The sequence below is a fragment of the Bidens hawaiensis genome, unplaced genomic scaffold (genome assembly GCF_021521415.1).
Source record: "Bidens hawaiensis isolate Kalapana, Puna unplaced genomic scaffold, B.hawaiensis_p1.1 tig00004617_1, whole genome shotgun sequence".
Lineage (NCBI taxonomy): Eukaryota > Viridiplantae > Streptophyta > Magnoliopsida > Asterales > Asteraceae > Bidens > Bidens hawaiensis.
The window spans coordinates 84,194-98,739 of NW_027491281.1; the positions used below are offsets into that span (position 1 = coordinate 84,194).

The 14,546-nt window shown below is 36.6% G+C and overlaps 1 protein-coding gene and 2 pseudogenes across 3 annotated transcripts; all 3 read left to right on the forward strand.

The window, feature by feature from the left end:
- Positions 1-303: 303 nt before the first annotated feature.
- On the forward strand, positions 304-3,570 carry LOC143627199 (uncharacterized; annotated as a pseudogene). Its single transcript, XR_013152553.1, has 9 exons — positions 304-561; positions 627-831; positions 905-995; positions 1,091-1,235; positions 1,304-1,547; positions 1,638-1,742; positions 1,814-1,996; positions 2,076-2,277; positions 3,030-3,570. The product of XR_013152553.1 is annotated as an uncharacterized LOC143627199 (transcript).
- A 957-nt stretch (positions 3,571-4,527) lies between these two features.
- Positions 4,528-6,994, forward strand: LOC143627198 (uncharacterized). The gene is made up of 8 exons (XM_077097080.1): positions 4,528-4,747; positions 4,840-5,032; positions 5,113-5,203; positions 5,311-5,544; positions 5,633-5,737; positions 5,839-6,021; positions 6,095-6,296; positions 6,438-6,994. Exons 1-8 carry the CDS (start codon positions 4,528-4,530, stop codon positions 6,914-6,916), a joined length of 1,707 nt encoding a protein of 568 aa, XP_076953195.1. The 3' UTR covers positions 6,917-6,994.
- Positions 6,995-9,419: 2,425 nt separating this feature from the next.
- LOC143627196 (uncharacterized) lies at positions 9,420-14,082 on the forward strand (annotated as a pseudogene). The gene is made up of 9 exons (XR_013152552.1): positions 9,420-9,755; positions 9,833-10,036; positions 10,261-10,351; positions 10,432-10,577; positions 12,149-12,392; positions 12,496-12,600; positions 12,671-12,853; positions 13,102-13,303; positions 13,501-14,082. The product of XR_013152552.1 is annotated as an uncharacterized LOC143627196 (transcript).
- The last annotated feature ends 464 nt before the right edge of the window (positions 14,083-14,546 follow it).

Below are 14,546 nucleotides of genomic sequence, written 5' to 3' on the forward strand. Positions count from 1 at the left end.
TGTACCAAGCACATAAATGACATGCAAAAAGTTTTTTATTTTATTCCATCTTCATACAAAACAGTAATCTTTGAGATAAAGAAATCACCTATAAGAATTTTACTTTATTTTTACATATATTGTAGTTTTTTAATAAAATATATTAGTATTTTAAAAAAATCTAAATACTACCACATCAACTTTTCATATATTTTCAAACTTTGAATCACTATCTTAAAAATATTAATCAATGAATCAAATCAGACAAAGAAAAGTGACTCATTTGTAATATATATATATTAACAACTAATTTTTAATATGAAACTTTAAACTTAGATTAGTGTGATTGAAGTGGTTCAGATATGGCAAAGCTTTCACTATGTGTTTTCACAATATTGTCAATGTGGTATTTCACCACCATTGTTGAATGTGATGTCATGAAATACAAAGACCCAACACAACCGTTAAATGTACGGATAAAGGACTTAACGGATCGAATGACTTTGGCTGAGAAGATCGGCCAAATGGTACAGATTGAGCGACAAGTAGCTACACCTGATGTAATGCGTAATTACTTCATCGGTAAGTTCAAATTGTTTTTGTACTCATATATCATAAACTCATGAACATTTTGATTTCATATATAGGGAGTTTGTTAAGCAGTGGAGCTAGTGTTCCCGCCAAAGAGGCGTCACCCGAGACATGGATCAATATGGTGAATGGCTACCAAAGAGGATCATTATTGACTCGTTTAGGTATACCTATGATCTATGGGATTGATGCTGTTCATGGCAATAATAATGTTTATAATGCCACCATTTTCCCACATAATATTGGCCTCGGAGTAACAAGGTAGTTTTGTTTGAATATTTTTCGTTTAGTTAATAATACTTTGATTTCTTATTATTGTGATGTTTTTTTATAGGGATCCTGATTTGATTAAGAAAATTGGAGCTGCAACTGCTCTTGAAGTTCGAGCAACCGGGATTAACTATGCATTTGCACCTTGTGTTGCAGTAAATACTTTAAACATCCTAGTGACTGATATACTGACATTTGCATATGTAGCATGATAGCTTTCTTGGAGTGACACTTAGATGCACATTAACAGGTTTGTAGGGATCCAAGATGGGGACGTTGCTTCGAAAGTTTTAGCGAAGATCCTGATATTGTTCGAGAAATGACTGAGGTCATACCAGGACTTCAAGGGGAGATTCCTAGTAATGGTCGAAAGGTGTTCCGTTTGTTGATGGACAGTAAGTTTTGATACCGGTCTTTGTTTATTGTACCATATAAGTAGTTGACCAATAATACAATTTTGAAGACAAAAGGTTGCAGCTTGCGCCAAACACTTTGTTGGCGATGGTGGAACGACAAGAGGCATCAACGAAAACGACACAATCATAGATTTTCATGGTTTATTGAGCATTCATATGCCCCCTTATTATGATGCAATTAGGAAGGGTGTATCAACCATAATGGTTTCTTATTCTAGCTGGAATGGAGTCAGGATGCATAGAAATCGAGAACTTATAACTGGATTTCTCAAGAACACGCTCAAATTCAGAGTAAAAAACTAATATTTTTCTTGTTTAATCACAAGATTTTTTTTTTCTTATTTTACATTAACAAAAAATGAACTTTTAAATGCTTTGAAGGAATTTGTAATCTCGGATCTTCAAGGTATCGACAAGATGACAGATCCAATTCATGCTAATTACACTTGGTCAATTCAAGAAAGCATTGGTGCTGGCTTAGACATGGTTGGTTATACTTATAAACTTTAATTAACTTGTGGTGTGCTTATGAATCTTATTGTGACAAACTGTTGCAGATCATGGTTGGGAACATCTACTTTGAATTTATTGACGGGCTAACCTACCTCGTGAACAATAACTTCATCCCAGTGAGTCGGATTAATGATGCAGTGAAAAGAATTTTACGGGTGAAGTTTGTGATGGGCCTGTTTGAAAATCCTTTAACTGATTTAAGCATGCGCAAATACCTTGGAGTACAGGTTACTTAAGATCTATTGTCATTTAAAAAATTATATGAAATGATATATTGAGTTCGATTATACGTTGCTGATAAAACAGGATCATCGAGATTTGGCTAGAGAAGCAGTAAGAAAATCTTTAGTGTTGCTGAAGAATGGAAAATATGTTGATCAGCCGATGCTTCCCCTGCCGGAAAAATCAACAAAAATCTTGGTAGCGGGTACTCATGCGGATAATATTGGCTATCAATGTGGTGGCTGGACTATTGAATGGCAAGGGAAAAGTGGTAATATTACTAAAGGTATGCATCATGTGTTACTAGAAATGGGCTTTTTACTTTTATTTATACCAAATAATTGGCTATTCACCTTCTATAATTGTGCTGACATGGCACAAGAATCTTGTAATCTTGTGCTGACATGGCGCAAAATTGACCTCTCTCTTGCGCTGGCGTGACACAAGATATGTTTTTTTTTTCGTGTGACCTAGCGCGGGATGGACATGTTGTCGTTTTTAGTGATAATTTTGTTTTTGAAAAACTAAAAGTCAACTGATATTAATATGATGTGGTCAAATGCATATTCATCATCATCATCGTACTCAGTATATCCCACCAATAGCAATGCTATGGTAGGGTCTGAGGAGGGTAAGATGTAGACAGCCTTACCTCTATCCCATAGGGATAGAGAGGCTGCTTCCGGTGAGACCCCCGGCTCGATAGTAGTTTTGCATCAAGCCTTGGATATAAGGCACATAGCACTCAATCATCGGGACACCGGCTGATCGGTGCATGTGCCCTTGTCTTTCGGCTATCAACGCCACCACATGATGCCTGATTAACCTTCCGCCAGTTTTAACGTTATTTTCACGAGATTAGTAAAATAACGTCAAAATTAGTGCAATTTTACTTTTGCCCACCCGAGGGTTCACACATATATACATTATATGCGCGCACCACAAGCAGGGCGTGGTCAAATGCATATTCTTGATGTTAATAACAGAGGTAATATAGTAGCATATGAAAATAACTATCTTTGTTGATGTTAATAATAGGTACAACCATTTTATCTGCTGTGAAAAACACCGTTGACCCGGCAACAGAAGTTGTATATGCAGAGAACCCGACTCCTGATTTCATCAAGTCCAACAACTTTTCATATGCCATTGTGGTGACGGGCGAGTATCCATATGCTGAGGCAAATGGAGATAACCAGAACTTAACTATCCCAGAACCCGGACCAACAACCATCATGAACGTATGCGAGTCAGTGAAGTGTGTAGGGGTGCTAATGTCGGGCAGACCTTTGGTGATCGAGCCGTATGCTGCTAGCATGGATGCATTGGTGGCTGCATGGCTTCCAGGGAGTGAAGGACAAGGTGTAACTGATGTTTTGTTTGGTGATTATGGCTTCACAGGTAAACTTGCGCATACTTGGTTCAAGACGGTTGATCAACTTCCTATGAACGTTGGCGACCCGCATTATGACCCGTTGTACCCGTTTGGATACGGGCTCACAACTGAACCTACCAAGGGATATTAGAGGTGACCCAAAAGAGAGAATTAAGAGAGTTTTAGAGTTTACTGTTAAGTCAGTATTTTTATTATGATGGTTCAACACTTATAAATATTAGCTATCAAGTATTGAAACTATGATTATCATGAGGTTTTTGCCATATCAAACTTACCTTATATAGTTTATATTATATTACATTTCGTGTTGTGATGCTTTATAATATGATATTTATGTTTTATTTTCTAAATTATAAATTATCGTATTAACAATCTGAACTAGCTATTACTCATAGTACATTAGTACCTACAACAACAAACGTCTACAAATCGTTACATCAGCTCCATCACGTTTTCCAAACTTTTCTCAAAAACCTCATTTCTTCCACAACAACAAACTTTTTCAAACCTTATTAAAAATATTAAAGTTTATATATACATAATATATCTATATGTGTATGAGAGATAGAGGGAGAGAGAGTGGGGCCACCAGGCAGTTGTGGACTCGTTTGCAGAAGAAGACTTCTTTTTCCTTTCTTTCCTTAAGTGGAACTCGGGAACACAGTAGCTAATGAAAAAATAAACGCAGTTTTCTATATATGTCCCATACAATTCCATAGTCCAGAACAATAATATCTCTCCCACCCTCTCTTGTAAGTAAATTTCTTCTATATTTGTGCTGTCACTATTGAAATCTCTACATCTTTTGCCTAAAAAAATGTGTTTTGCTTCTTGATCATCATGACTACTTGAATTAATAAAATGTCCATCTTTAACTGTTTTACATACATGTTCATTCTGTTTCTTTGACAACTCATTTCATCTGAAAATTAGCTCAAACTCTTCACAAAGTTTATAAGTACTTTATTCTTGACTCATGCAACATGTTTTTTATTGTTGTTGAAGTTTTCTTAAATACTTGTTTTAATATTTATTTATTTTGAACATGAAATCTTCACTTAATTAAATGTCTGTCTTCTTTTACCTAATCATTTTTTTTGTCTATATTTTAGATAAGTTGTTGCAATGGGTGTCGAGAACATGATGAAGTTTTCGACAGTCTTGCTGATTATGATGATATGTTGCTGGATCTCCATGGCTGAAGCATCCGAATACTTCAAATACAAAGACCCAAAACGACCACTCAGTGTTCGGATAAAAGATTTGATGAAAAGAATGACATTAGAGGAAAAGATTGGCCAAATGGCCCAAATTGATAGAACTGTTGCATCCAATGAGGTCATCAAGAAGTACTTAATTGGTACATGCATGATTTAATCAAACTCTCAAATCATGAATCTTTTCGTGTTCTTTCTTGTGTTTGGATGTTACTTGAACATGTGTGTTTTGCAGGGAGTGTGATGGGCGGTGGAGGTAGTCATGCTTCCCCTAAAACATGGGTTGACATGGTCAATGATTACCAAAATGGTTCGTTATCAACTCGGTTAGGGATACCGTTGATTTATGGGATTGATGCAGTTCATGGTCATAACGATGCTTACAAAGCTACAATCTTTCCTCATAATGTTGGTCTTGGAGTAACAAGGTAGTTAAATCAAATGTAGTTTACTGATTTCTAGATTAATTACAAATTGACATTTTGATTATTGGGCTGTTTTTCGACAGAGATCCTGAATTAATTAAGAAAATTGGAGCTGCAACTGCCCTTGAAGTTCGAGCAACCGAGATTACCTGTGCATTTGCACCTTGTGTTGCTGTAAATATCTTAAAAACTTATATGCTTAAACATCTTAGTCACACTTTTAGCGTGTCACTAAAAACGGTGCATATACTTGTAGTGACATTTTAGATGCGCGTTCACAGGTTTGTAGGGATCCAAGATGGGGTCGCTGCTTTGAAAGTTTTAGCGAAGATCCCAACATTGTTCGAGAAATGACGGAGATCATATCAGGACTTCAAGGAGAGATTCCTAATAATGATGCAGTTAGGAAGGGTGTTGCATCTATCATGGTTTCTTATTCTAGCTTGAATGGAGTCAGGATGCATAGAAATCGAGAACTTATAACTGGATTTCTCAAGAACACACTCAAATTCAGAGTAAAAACTAATATCTTTCGTGTTTAATCACAAGGTTTTTTTTTCTTATTTTACATTAACAAAAAATAAAGTTTTAAATGTTTTGAAGGGATTTGTGATCTCGGACTTTCAAGGTATCGACAAGATGACAGATCCAATTCATGCTAATTACACTTGGTCAATTCAAGAAAGCATTGGTGCTGGCATAGACATGGTTGGTGACTTGGTTCAATCTTCAAGTACATTTATGTGCAAACACCACTATATATAAATTACGGGTGTGTCTACGTCTCTTATTGTGTCAAACTGTTGCAGATCATGATTGGGTTCAACTACTCTGAATTCATCGACAGACTAACCTACCTCGAGAATAATAAGTTCATCCCTCTGAGTCGGATTGATGATGCAGTGAGAAGAATTTTACGAGTGAAGTTCGTGATGGGCCTGTTTGAAAATCCGTTAGCTGATTTAAGCATGGAAAAATACCTTGGATATCAGGTGAGTTAAGCTCGGTTATCATTTCAAAATCTGGTTTCTTTGTATGATTATGCAATATATGAAAGGATAACAGGATCACCGAGATTTGGCGAGGGAAGCTGTAAGGAAATCTTTAGTGCTGCTGAAGAATGGAAAATCATGTATTCAGCCAATGCTTCCCCTACAGAAAATATCTACAAAGATCTTGATAGCGGGTACTCATGCCGATAACATTGGCAATCAATGTGGTGCTTGGACCATTGAACGACATGGGGAAAGTGGTAATATTACGAAAGGTATGTCTTTTTAACGGTGACAAAATACTATATATAAATAGTGAAAGAAGAAAGGTCTAGCAAGAAACTACACAAAAACGAAAACTATACACGAAAACTAGCAAGAAAATAACTATCTTAATTTCTTAATGTTAACAACAGGCACAACCATTTTATCTGCTGTGAAAAACGCGGTTGACCCTACAACAGAAGTAGTATATGTAGAGAATCCCACTCCTGATTTCATCAAGTCCAACAATTTCTCATATGCCATTGTGGTAACTGGTGAGTATCAGTTGACTGGAGATAGCCAGGACCTAACGATGCCTGTACCTGGACCGACAACCATCAAGAACGTGTGCGAGTCTGTGAAGTGTGTGGTGGTGCTAATGTCTGGAAGGCCTGTGGTTATTGAGCCTTATGTTTCTAGCATGGATGCATTGGTAGCTGCATGGCTTCCAGGGTGTGAAGGACAAGGTGTAACTGATGTTTTGTTTGGTGATTATGGGTTCACAGGTAAACTTGCGTATACTTGGTTCAAGACGGTTGATCAGCTTCCGATGAATGTTGGCGACCCACATTATGACCCGTTGTACCCTTTCGGATACGGGCTCACAACTGAACCTAGCAAAGGATTATAAGGAAGCTTTAGAGTTTACTATTAACTATTAAGTCAGTACTTTTATTATGATGGTTTTTATTATTGCAATTGAAAGACTTGTTTGAACATATTGTTTAATACTTATAAAATAGTTATATATATTAGTGATTGCTTATTAGAGGATGATCCTAATTCTTATTGATAGTAATTCTGGTTTCTATGCTTTTCCTGAAAAGTATGAAACTCTATTTTGAAATTCTAGAAGTCAAATTAAGTCTATTGTTATTTACTAATTTAAAGTTGAAGAACACAAATGTTAATGCTAATAATAATTAGTAAATTAAATGAATTAATATAAGTGGTATCCTACAAAAGTAAAATTTAAAAAACAGTACACCTATAAAGATAAAACAGCATTGAAAAAAAGTCTGAGAAAATATACGTTTAAATGCGTTTTTCTACATGGGTTTTTGCATAATATGATATTTCTTTTTCACCACCTGATTCATAAGTTATTGTATTTGCAAATTCATGAATATTTTTTTAACGTCAACTCATACACTCTATAACTCTATTTTTAAAATACACATTTTTTACAACGACGAAACTTGAACCCATATAAATATTGTAACCGCTCCTTTTCTTCTATGCTCTAGCTTTGTTAACTCCTTTTATAAACTACTTAACTTAGAAAAAAAAAAGCTTTGTTTAATTTTAAAGTAATGACGCCCCTACATGCTAATAAAAAAATAAAGAAAATTGGATTTAAATAATCTCACCTTTAATGGATTGGCCAATAATAATCTCATCTTCGGTATTTTCTGCTGGCAGTCCCACCTTTTTAAGTTTTTTGTTTTATGATCCCCCGTTAAAAATAATTAACGGGGTTAAGTTTTTGCTGATGTGGCTAATAACTTGGCTTTTTCATTATCCTACGTTGCTTTTACCTATATTTTTTTTCCTACATGGCTTTTACCTCCTTTCCAATTTCAATATTTCTTTCTCCTTCATCAATCAAACCCAGATTCACATTTCAATTCCAATTCCAATCACACCATGAACGACCTGCTGACTAAATCCTTCACCAGCTGCGTCAATCTCAAGAAAGCCACCATGAAAGACCGAGACCTCGAATTCGGACCCGACCCCCACCTCCAGATGCAACCCATCAAGCAAAACTCCAAGGATGAGAGCTCAAACCTTGAGCAGAGTCATTTCCGGCAGGCCACCAAACTTCTTCCTCCTTTGCCACCAAACTCATTTCCGGCAGGCCACCACCTCCGTCCGTCTTCTCCGATGAACGAAAGTCACACATCACACAGACGGCTCACACCATCTGCAAAATTGGTGGAATAGCCCTACCTTGGAATGTCCCCGAAAGCCCTAATTTCCACCTCAACTTAATTAATTAACCAAGTTTCGTTATGGAGCTGCAAAATTCCGAGGATGAGAGCTCAAACCTTGAGTAGAGTCAACGGATATAGAACATAGACGCGCGGTAGAGTGTTGATTGTCGCGGCGGAGGAGGCACGTAGTGGTAGAGCAGGTGCAAATGGAGGAGCTTAATCGGAGATGGAACTTTGGTGAGTAGATCTGGAATTGATCGGAGAAGACGGACGGAGGTGGTGGCCTGCCGGAAATGAGTTTGGTGGCAAAGGAGGAAGAAGAGGGAGACGGGAGGTGGGTTGGGTTAAGTTATAATTAAATAAATAAAATATTGTGTTTTTTTATGTTTATATCAAATACAATATTTAAAATGCCAAGTCATTAGCCACGTCAGCAAAAACTTAACCCCGTTAATTATTTTTAACGGAGGAATCATAAAACAAAAAACTTGAAAAGGTGGGACTGCCAGCGGGAAATACCGAAGGTGAGATTATTATTAGCCAATCCATTAAAGGTAGGATTATTTAAATCCAATTTTCCAAAAAATAACATAGTTTTCTATTTCTCTATAAATATCCATACAATTTCATAGTCAAAAACAATCTCTCTCTCTCTTATGTTGATTAACTATAACTACTGTCTACTGTAATGTCTGCATCTTTTGCCTAAAAAAATGTGTTAATGGTGTTTTGTTTCTTTGTTTCTTGATCATCATTGCTACTCAAATGTAATGTCCATCTTCAACATGGTCATTATGTTTCTTTGAGTACAGCTCATTAATCTGGAAATCAGCTTAATGTCTCCTTAAAGATTTGAACTTCTTCTTGATTCATGTGAATATGTTTTTGGATGTTAAAGTTTTCTTATAAAAAACTTCTAATGTGATTTTCATATCTTGATTCTTTTCAGATTCAAAAATTTTAAACTTTATCTTTGTTTCTATTCCTTTTTTTAGTTTAAATAATATTATATTATAAAGCACATTCTTTTTTACAGATTAATGCTGTTTTAAATTCTTTAGCTAATATAATAATATAACAAGTGTTCAGTATGAAATTTAAAGCAGCTTGCTTGACTCTTAAGAAATAAAAATAAAATAATAGGGACCAAATCTTGAGACAAACTTCAACACTGTCATTGATTTTTTATTTAATATGAATATGAAAATATGAAATCTTCACCTAACTCTCAGTCTTATTTAATGCAATCATTTTTCTGTTTATACTGCAGAAAAATTGAAACTTGAACTCCATTTCAATTTGCAATGGGGATCAAGAACATGAAGAAATTTTCAGTTTTGTTGATAATGGTGATATGCTGCTGGATCTCCATGGCTGAAGCAGAGTACTTCAAATACAAAGATCCAAAACAACCATTTGGTGTTAGGATCAAAGATTTGATGAAGAGAGTGACATTAGAGGAAAAGATTGGCCAAATGACCCAAATTGATAAAAAAGTTGCATCCAATGAGGTCATCAATAAGTACTTAATTGGTACAATGTTCAAACAAATTCTCAAGTTATGATTTTTTTTATTTTTTTTTGTGTTTGAACTTGTGTGTGTTTTGTAGGGAGTGTATTGAGTGGAGGTGGAAGTGTACCAGCCAAACATGCATCTGCAAAAACATGGGTTGACATGGTCAATGATTACCAAAAGGGTGCTTTATCTACCAGATTGGGGATACCATTGATTTATGGATTGATGCAGTTCATGGTCATAACAATGTTTATAAAGCTACAATCTTTCCTCATAATGTTGGTCTTGGAGTTACCAGGCAAGTGTTATTATAAGTTATAACCACTTTTATCTTTCAAAATTTGCAAATCTTGATCAATGTACATCTTTCACTGCTTAAAGTACAAATCTTGATTTTATATATGGATTCTGCTTGTGGGTAGGGTTAAAAATGTTATCTTTTAATTAATGACAAAATCCTTGCATAGTGCTTATGACACCCCATCTGCAACAAGCTTGAAATGTGTGCCAAAATGTAAACAGGGACCCAGTTCTGGTTAAGAAGATTGGAGCTGCAACTGCACGTGAAGTTAGAGCCACTGGCATACAATATGCTTTTGCACCTTGTATTGCAGTAAGTTAAAAATTATTGCATTTTTTACTGGGGTGGTAAAAAAGATTCAATTTTTTTGAGTTTTTCGGTTTTTTGATCAGGTTTGTAGAGATCCAAGATGGGGTCGTTGCTATGAGAGTTATAGTGAAGATCCCAAGATTGTTAAGCAAATGACTGAGATTATACCAGGTTTACAAGGAGACATTCCTGCCGGTTCAAGAAAGGGTGTCCCTTTTGTCGGTGGACCGTAAGTTGATTTTAAACGTTTTTCTAATATGTTTATTTTGATAAATCTTGAATCTTTTATATGAATTAGGGTGTTAGTTTCACTTTCTTGCACGACACAAATCTAACAGGTTCGGATCATATTATGAATGTTATTGTACAATTGAATCGAACCTCATAATTTGTTAAAAAAAATTATTGAACATCACAATGTCCCTGTCTACTATCCAGCGAAACCACAGCCAAGGGAACGGGCTTGGCAGAATCAGCGGGGAAAGAAGACCCTTTTGAGCTTGACTCTAGTCCGACTTTGTGAAATGACTTGAGAGGTGTAGTATAAGTGGGAGCCCTCGGGCGAAAGTGAAATACCACTACTTTTAACGTTATTTTACTTATTCCGTGAATCGGAAGCGGGGCAACGCCCCTCTTTTTGGACCCAAGGCCCGCCTCGGCGGGTCGATCCGGGCGGAAGACATTGTCAGGTGGGGAGTTTGGCTGGGGCGGCACATCTGTTAAAAGATAACGCAGGTGTCCTAAGATGAGCTCAACGAGAACAGAAATCTCGTGTAGAACAGAAGGGTAAAAGCTCGTTTGATTCTGATTTCCAGTACGCCCTGCTTGCGGTGCGCACATATAATGTATATATGTGTGAACCCTTGGGTGGGCAAAAGTAAAATTGCACTAATTTTGACGTTATTTTACTAATCACGTGAAAATAACGTTAAAAGTGGCGGAAGGTTAATCAGGCATCATGTGGTGGCGTTGATAGCCGAAAGACAAGGGCACATGCACCAATCAGCCGGTGTCCCGAGGATTGAGTGTTATGTGTCTTATGTCCAAGGCTTGATTCAAAACTACTATCGAGCCGGGGGTCTCACCGGAAGCAGCCTCTCTATCCCTATGGGATAGAGGTAAGGCTGTCTACATCTTACCCTCCTCAGACCCTACCATAGCATTGCTATTGGTGGGATATACTGAGTACGATGATGATGATGATGATGACGTGAGAGATGGTTCACAAGTGTGAAAGACATACATATGAGCAAGATTGAACATTGAGGTCACATAAAGTGGCATTGACTTTTTCTTGTTTGTGTAATATTCTCTCTATCCAAAAGTGTCACACTTTCTGTTTTTGTTTGTCAATATCTAATCCATCTTTATTTCTTTATAATATTCTTTGGCAAATTTATGTTTCGTCACTCCTTAAAAGATGCCCGTGAGGTTGATTGTGGTTTATAAGTTTTCCTAACTTTGTTGTGTTAAAGGGCATTTTAGACATTTATCATTTGTCGTAAGGCAACATAATCTTTGCTTTCGCTTTCTTAAAGCATAACTTGCTTATCATGATAGATAAGTTTGACTTTTCTTAGTCAATAATTTGCATCAATGGATAACTCTAAATCTTAACTGATGTGGACCATGTGTTTTATTTTCTAAAGTTTTGAAATTGAAACTAGAAAGATCAAGAATAGTAGTAGTCACACAACAGACAAACTGTCGGTTTTCAAGATTTAATTGTTGGCCATGTTGTCATGCTTACTTGTTGGCTTGTTGCTGATCAATGAAGTATGAATGATGTTTTTCGTATAGGGATAAAATAGCAGCATGCACTAAGCATTACTTGGGAGATGGTGGGACCCACCTGGGCACAAACGAAGGAAACACGATAATCGATCCCAAAGGATTCTTCAGAATACACATGCCAGCATACTATGATGCTGTCATCAAGGGTGTGGCTACTATTATGACCTCATATTCCAGCTGGAACGGGGTCAAAATGCATGCTAATCGTTTTCTTGTAACTGATTTTCTCAAGAACACGCTTAAGTTCAAGGTAGAAATCCGCATTTATCCGCTTCGTCAGTTGCATTGAGTATTTCCTTAGTTCCTTACACAAGCACCTAATGAAGTTTGTTTGACTTTGACTTTGACTTCAGGGGTTTGTTATATCAGATTGGCAAGGGATTGACTGGATCACTACTCCTGAACATGCTAACTATACATATTCAATCATAGCCGGGATGAACACTGGTATTGATATGGTATGTTTGTTTTTTTCTTGTTCTTGATTGTATACAAGTTACTAGACTTTAAAGCGCTGCGCGTGTGCAGTTCATGGTCCCATACAACTACACAGAGTTCATCAACGGTCTAACTTATCTAGTCAAGAAACGGTTCATATCAATGAGCCGCGTAGATGATGCAGTTAAGAGGATTCTAAGGGTCAAGTTCACCATGGGTTTGTTTGAGAAGCCGTTGGCTGATTACAGCATGACTAAGTACCTTGGAAGCCAGGTAACTTAATTCCCTTAACCTTCATTAGGTTAAAAAGCATAAAGTCACTCAAAAGTTTTTTTTAATTGCAAAGCGACTCATGTTTTGATATTTTCCCGTTGTGAAACTTTTTATAATCGGTTAAAATAGACTGATCTAAAAAAAATTATGTCACTCGGTTACTATTTTGTAACCTTTTTTAAAGCGGTTAAACTTAAAAAAACCACTAAATCTTTTTTTTTTTAATTTGTGAACTCAAATATGAACAGGAGCACAGAGATCTGGCCAGGGAAGCAGTGAGGAAAACACTTGTATTATTGAAAAATGGTAAATCTATAAATAAGCCATTGTTACCGCTTCCTAAAAAGGCGTCGAAGATACTAGTTGCGGGGTCTCATGCTGATAATATTGGTTATCAATGTGGCGGATGGACAATTGAGTGGCAAGGGCTTTCAGGAGATATTACTGAAGGTATAGTTATGATCTAGCAAAATTCAAATTGCCTAAATCTTTCATCTTCCTAAAATCTTGAACTATGCCGTTTGTTACTTCATTCGATCCTTCAATATTATTAAAATCTTGAACTAACCCCTTTGATCATTTCTAAATCTTGAATTTAAAATGTTTATACTCCTAAAGTCTTGAACTAAACCTCTATGGTCTTGCAGGCACCACAATCTTATCTGCTGTGAAAAAAACCGTTGACCCGAAAACTCAAGTGATCTACAATGAGAACCCGAGTGGTAACTTTATCAAGTCCAACAAATTCGACTACGCAATTGTCGTGGTGGGCGAGCACCCATACGCCGAGACATTTGGAGACAGCGCGAATCTGACAATCCCAGAGCCCGGACCAAGCACCATCAAGAATGTATGCAGCTCAGTCAAATGCGTGGTGGTCTTGATCAGTGGCCGGCCTGTCGTAATACAACCGTATCTTAAAACCATAGACGCCCTTGTGGCTGCTTGGCTTCCAGGAACCGAGGGTCAAGGTGTCACGGATGTGCTGTTTGGTGACTATGGGTTTACTGGCAAGCTTGTGCGTACTTGGTTCAAGTCTGTTGATCAACTCCCCATGAATGTTGGTGACTCACATTATGATCCGTTGTACTCGTTTGGGTTCAGGCTCACTACTAAGCCTAGGAAGAATTTGTGAAGCTGATTTTTGTGATGGATGTTGAGTATTTTTGGTGGGAGTTTAATCTTCACATATCAAAACTTAGCAGCAACTCTTGTCTTAATGTTGTTGTATGAATAAAGTAATTAAATCACTAGCTTTTGATGGCAACCAATATCAGTGGTCATCCACACAGGCCCAATCCAATAGATGCAATCAAAAGCCCAAAGAATATTTGCCGTACACTTTAATAAAAGTGTTTTTTTGCTGATTATTACTTGTGTTGTTCTACTGGATGCTTTTATAGTAATTAAAAAAAATATCAGATATCCTAACAAGATATTGTAAAAGAGAGTCTTTTGATATTAATTTGCATACATGAATACATGTTACATATGATACATATAGCAACAAGTGCATAGTTACAGGCAATATTATAGGAATTAAGTTGGAAAGCTCAACAACCATTGACTAACATAATCCTCTAGAATATTCTCACTATTTTGAATTTAAACAAAATAATGTACGGGAACATTATTTTATGTTATGGTATTAATACGCCCCCGCAAGATAGAGGATCCATCAGAAACTCCAATC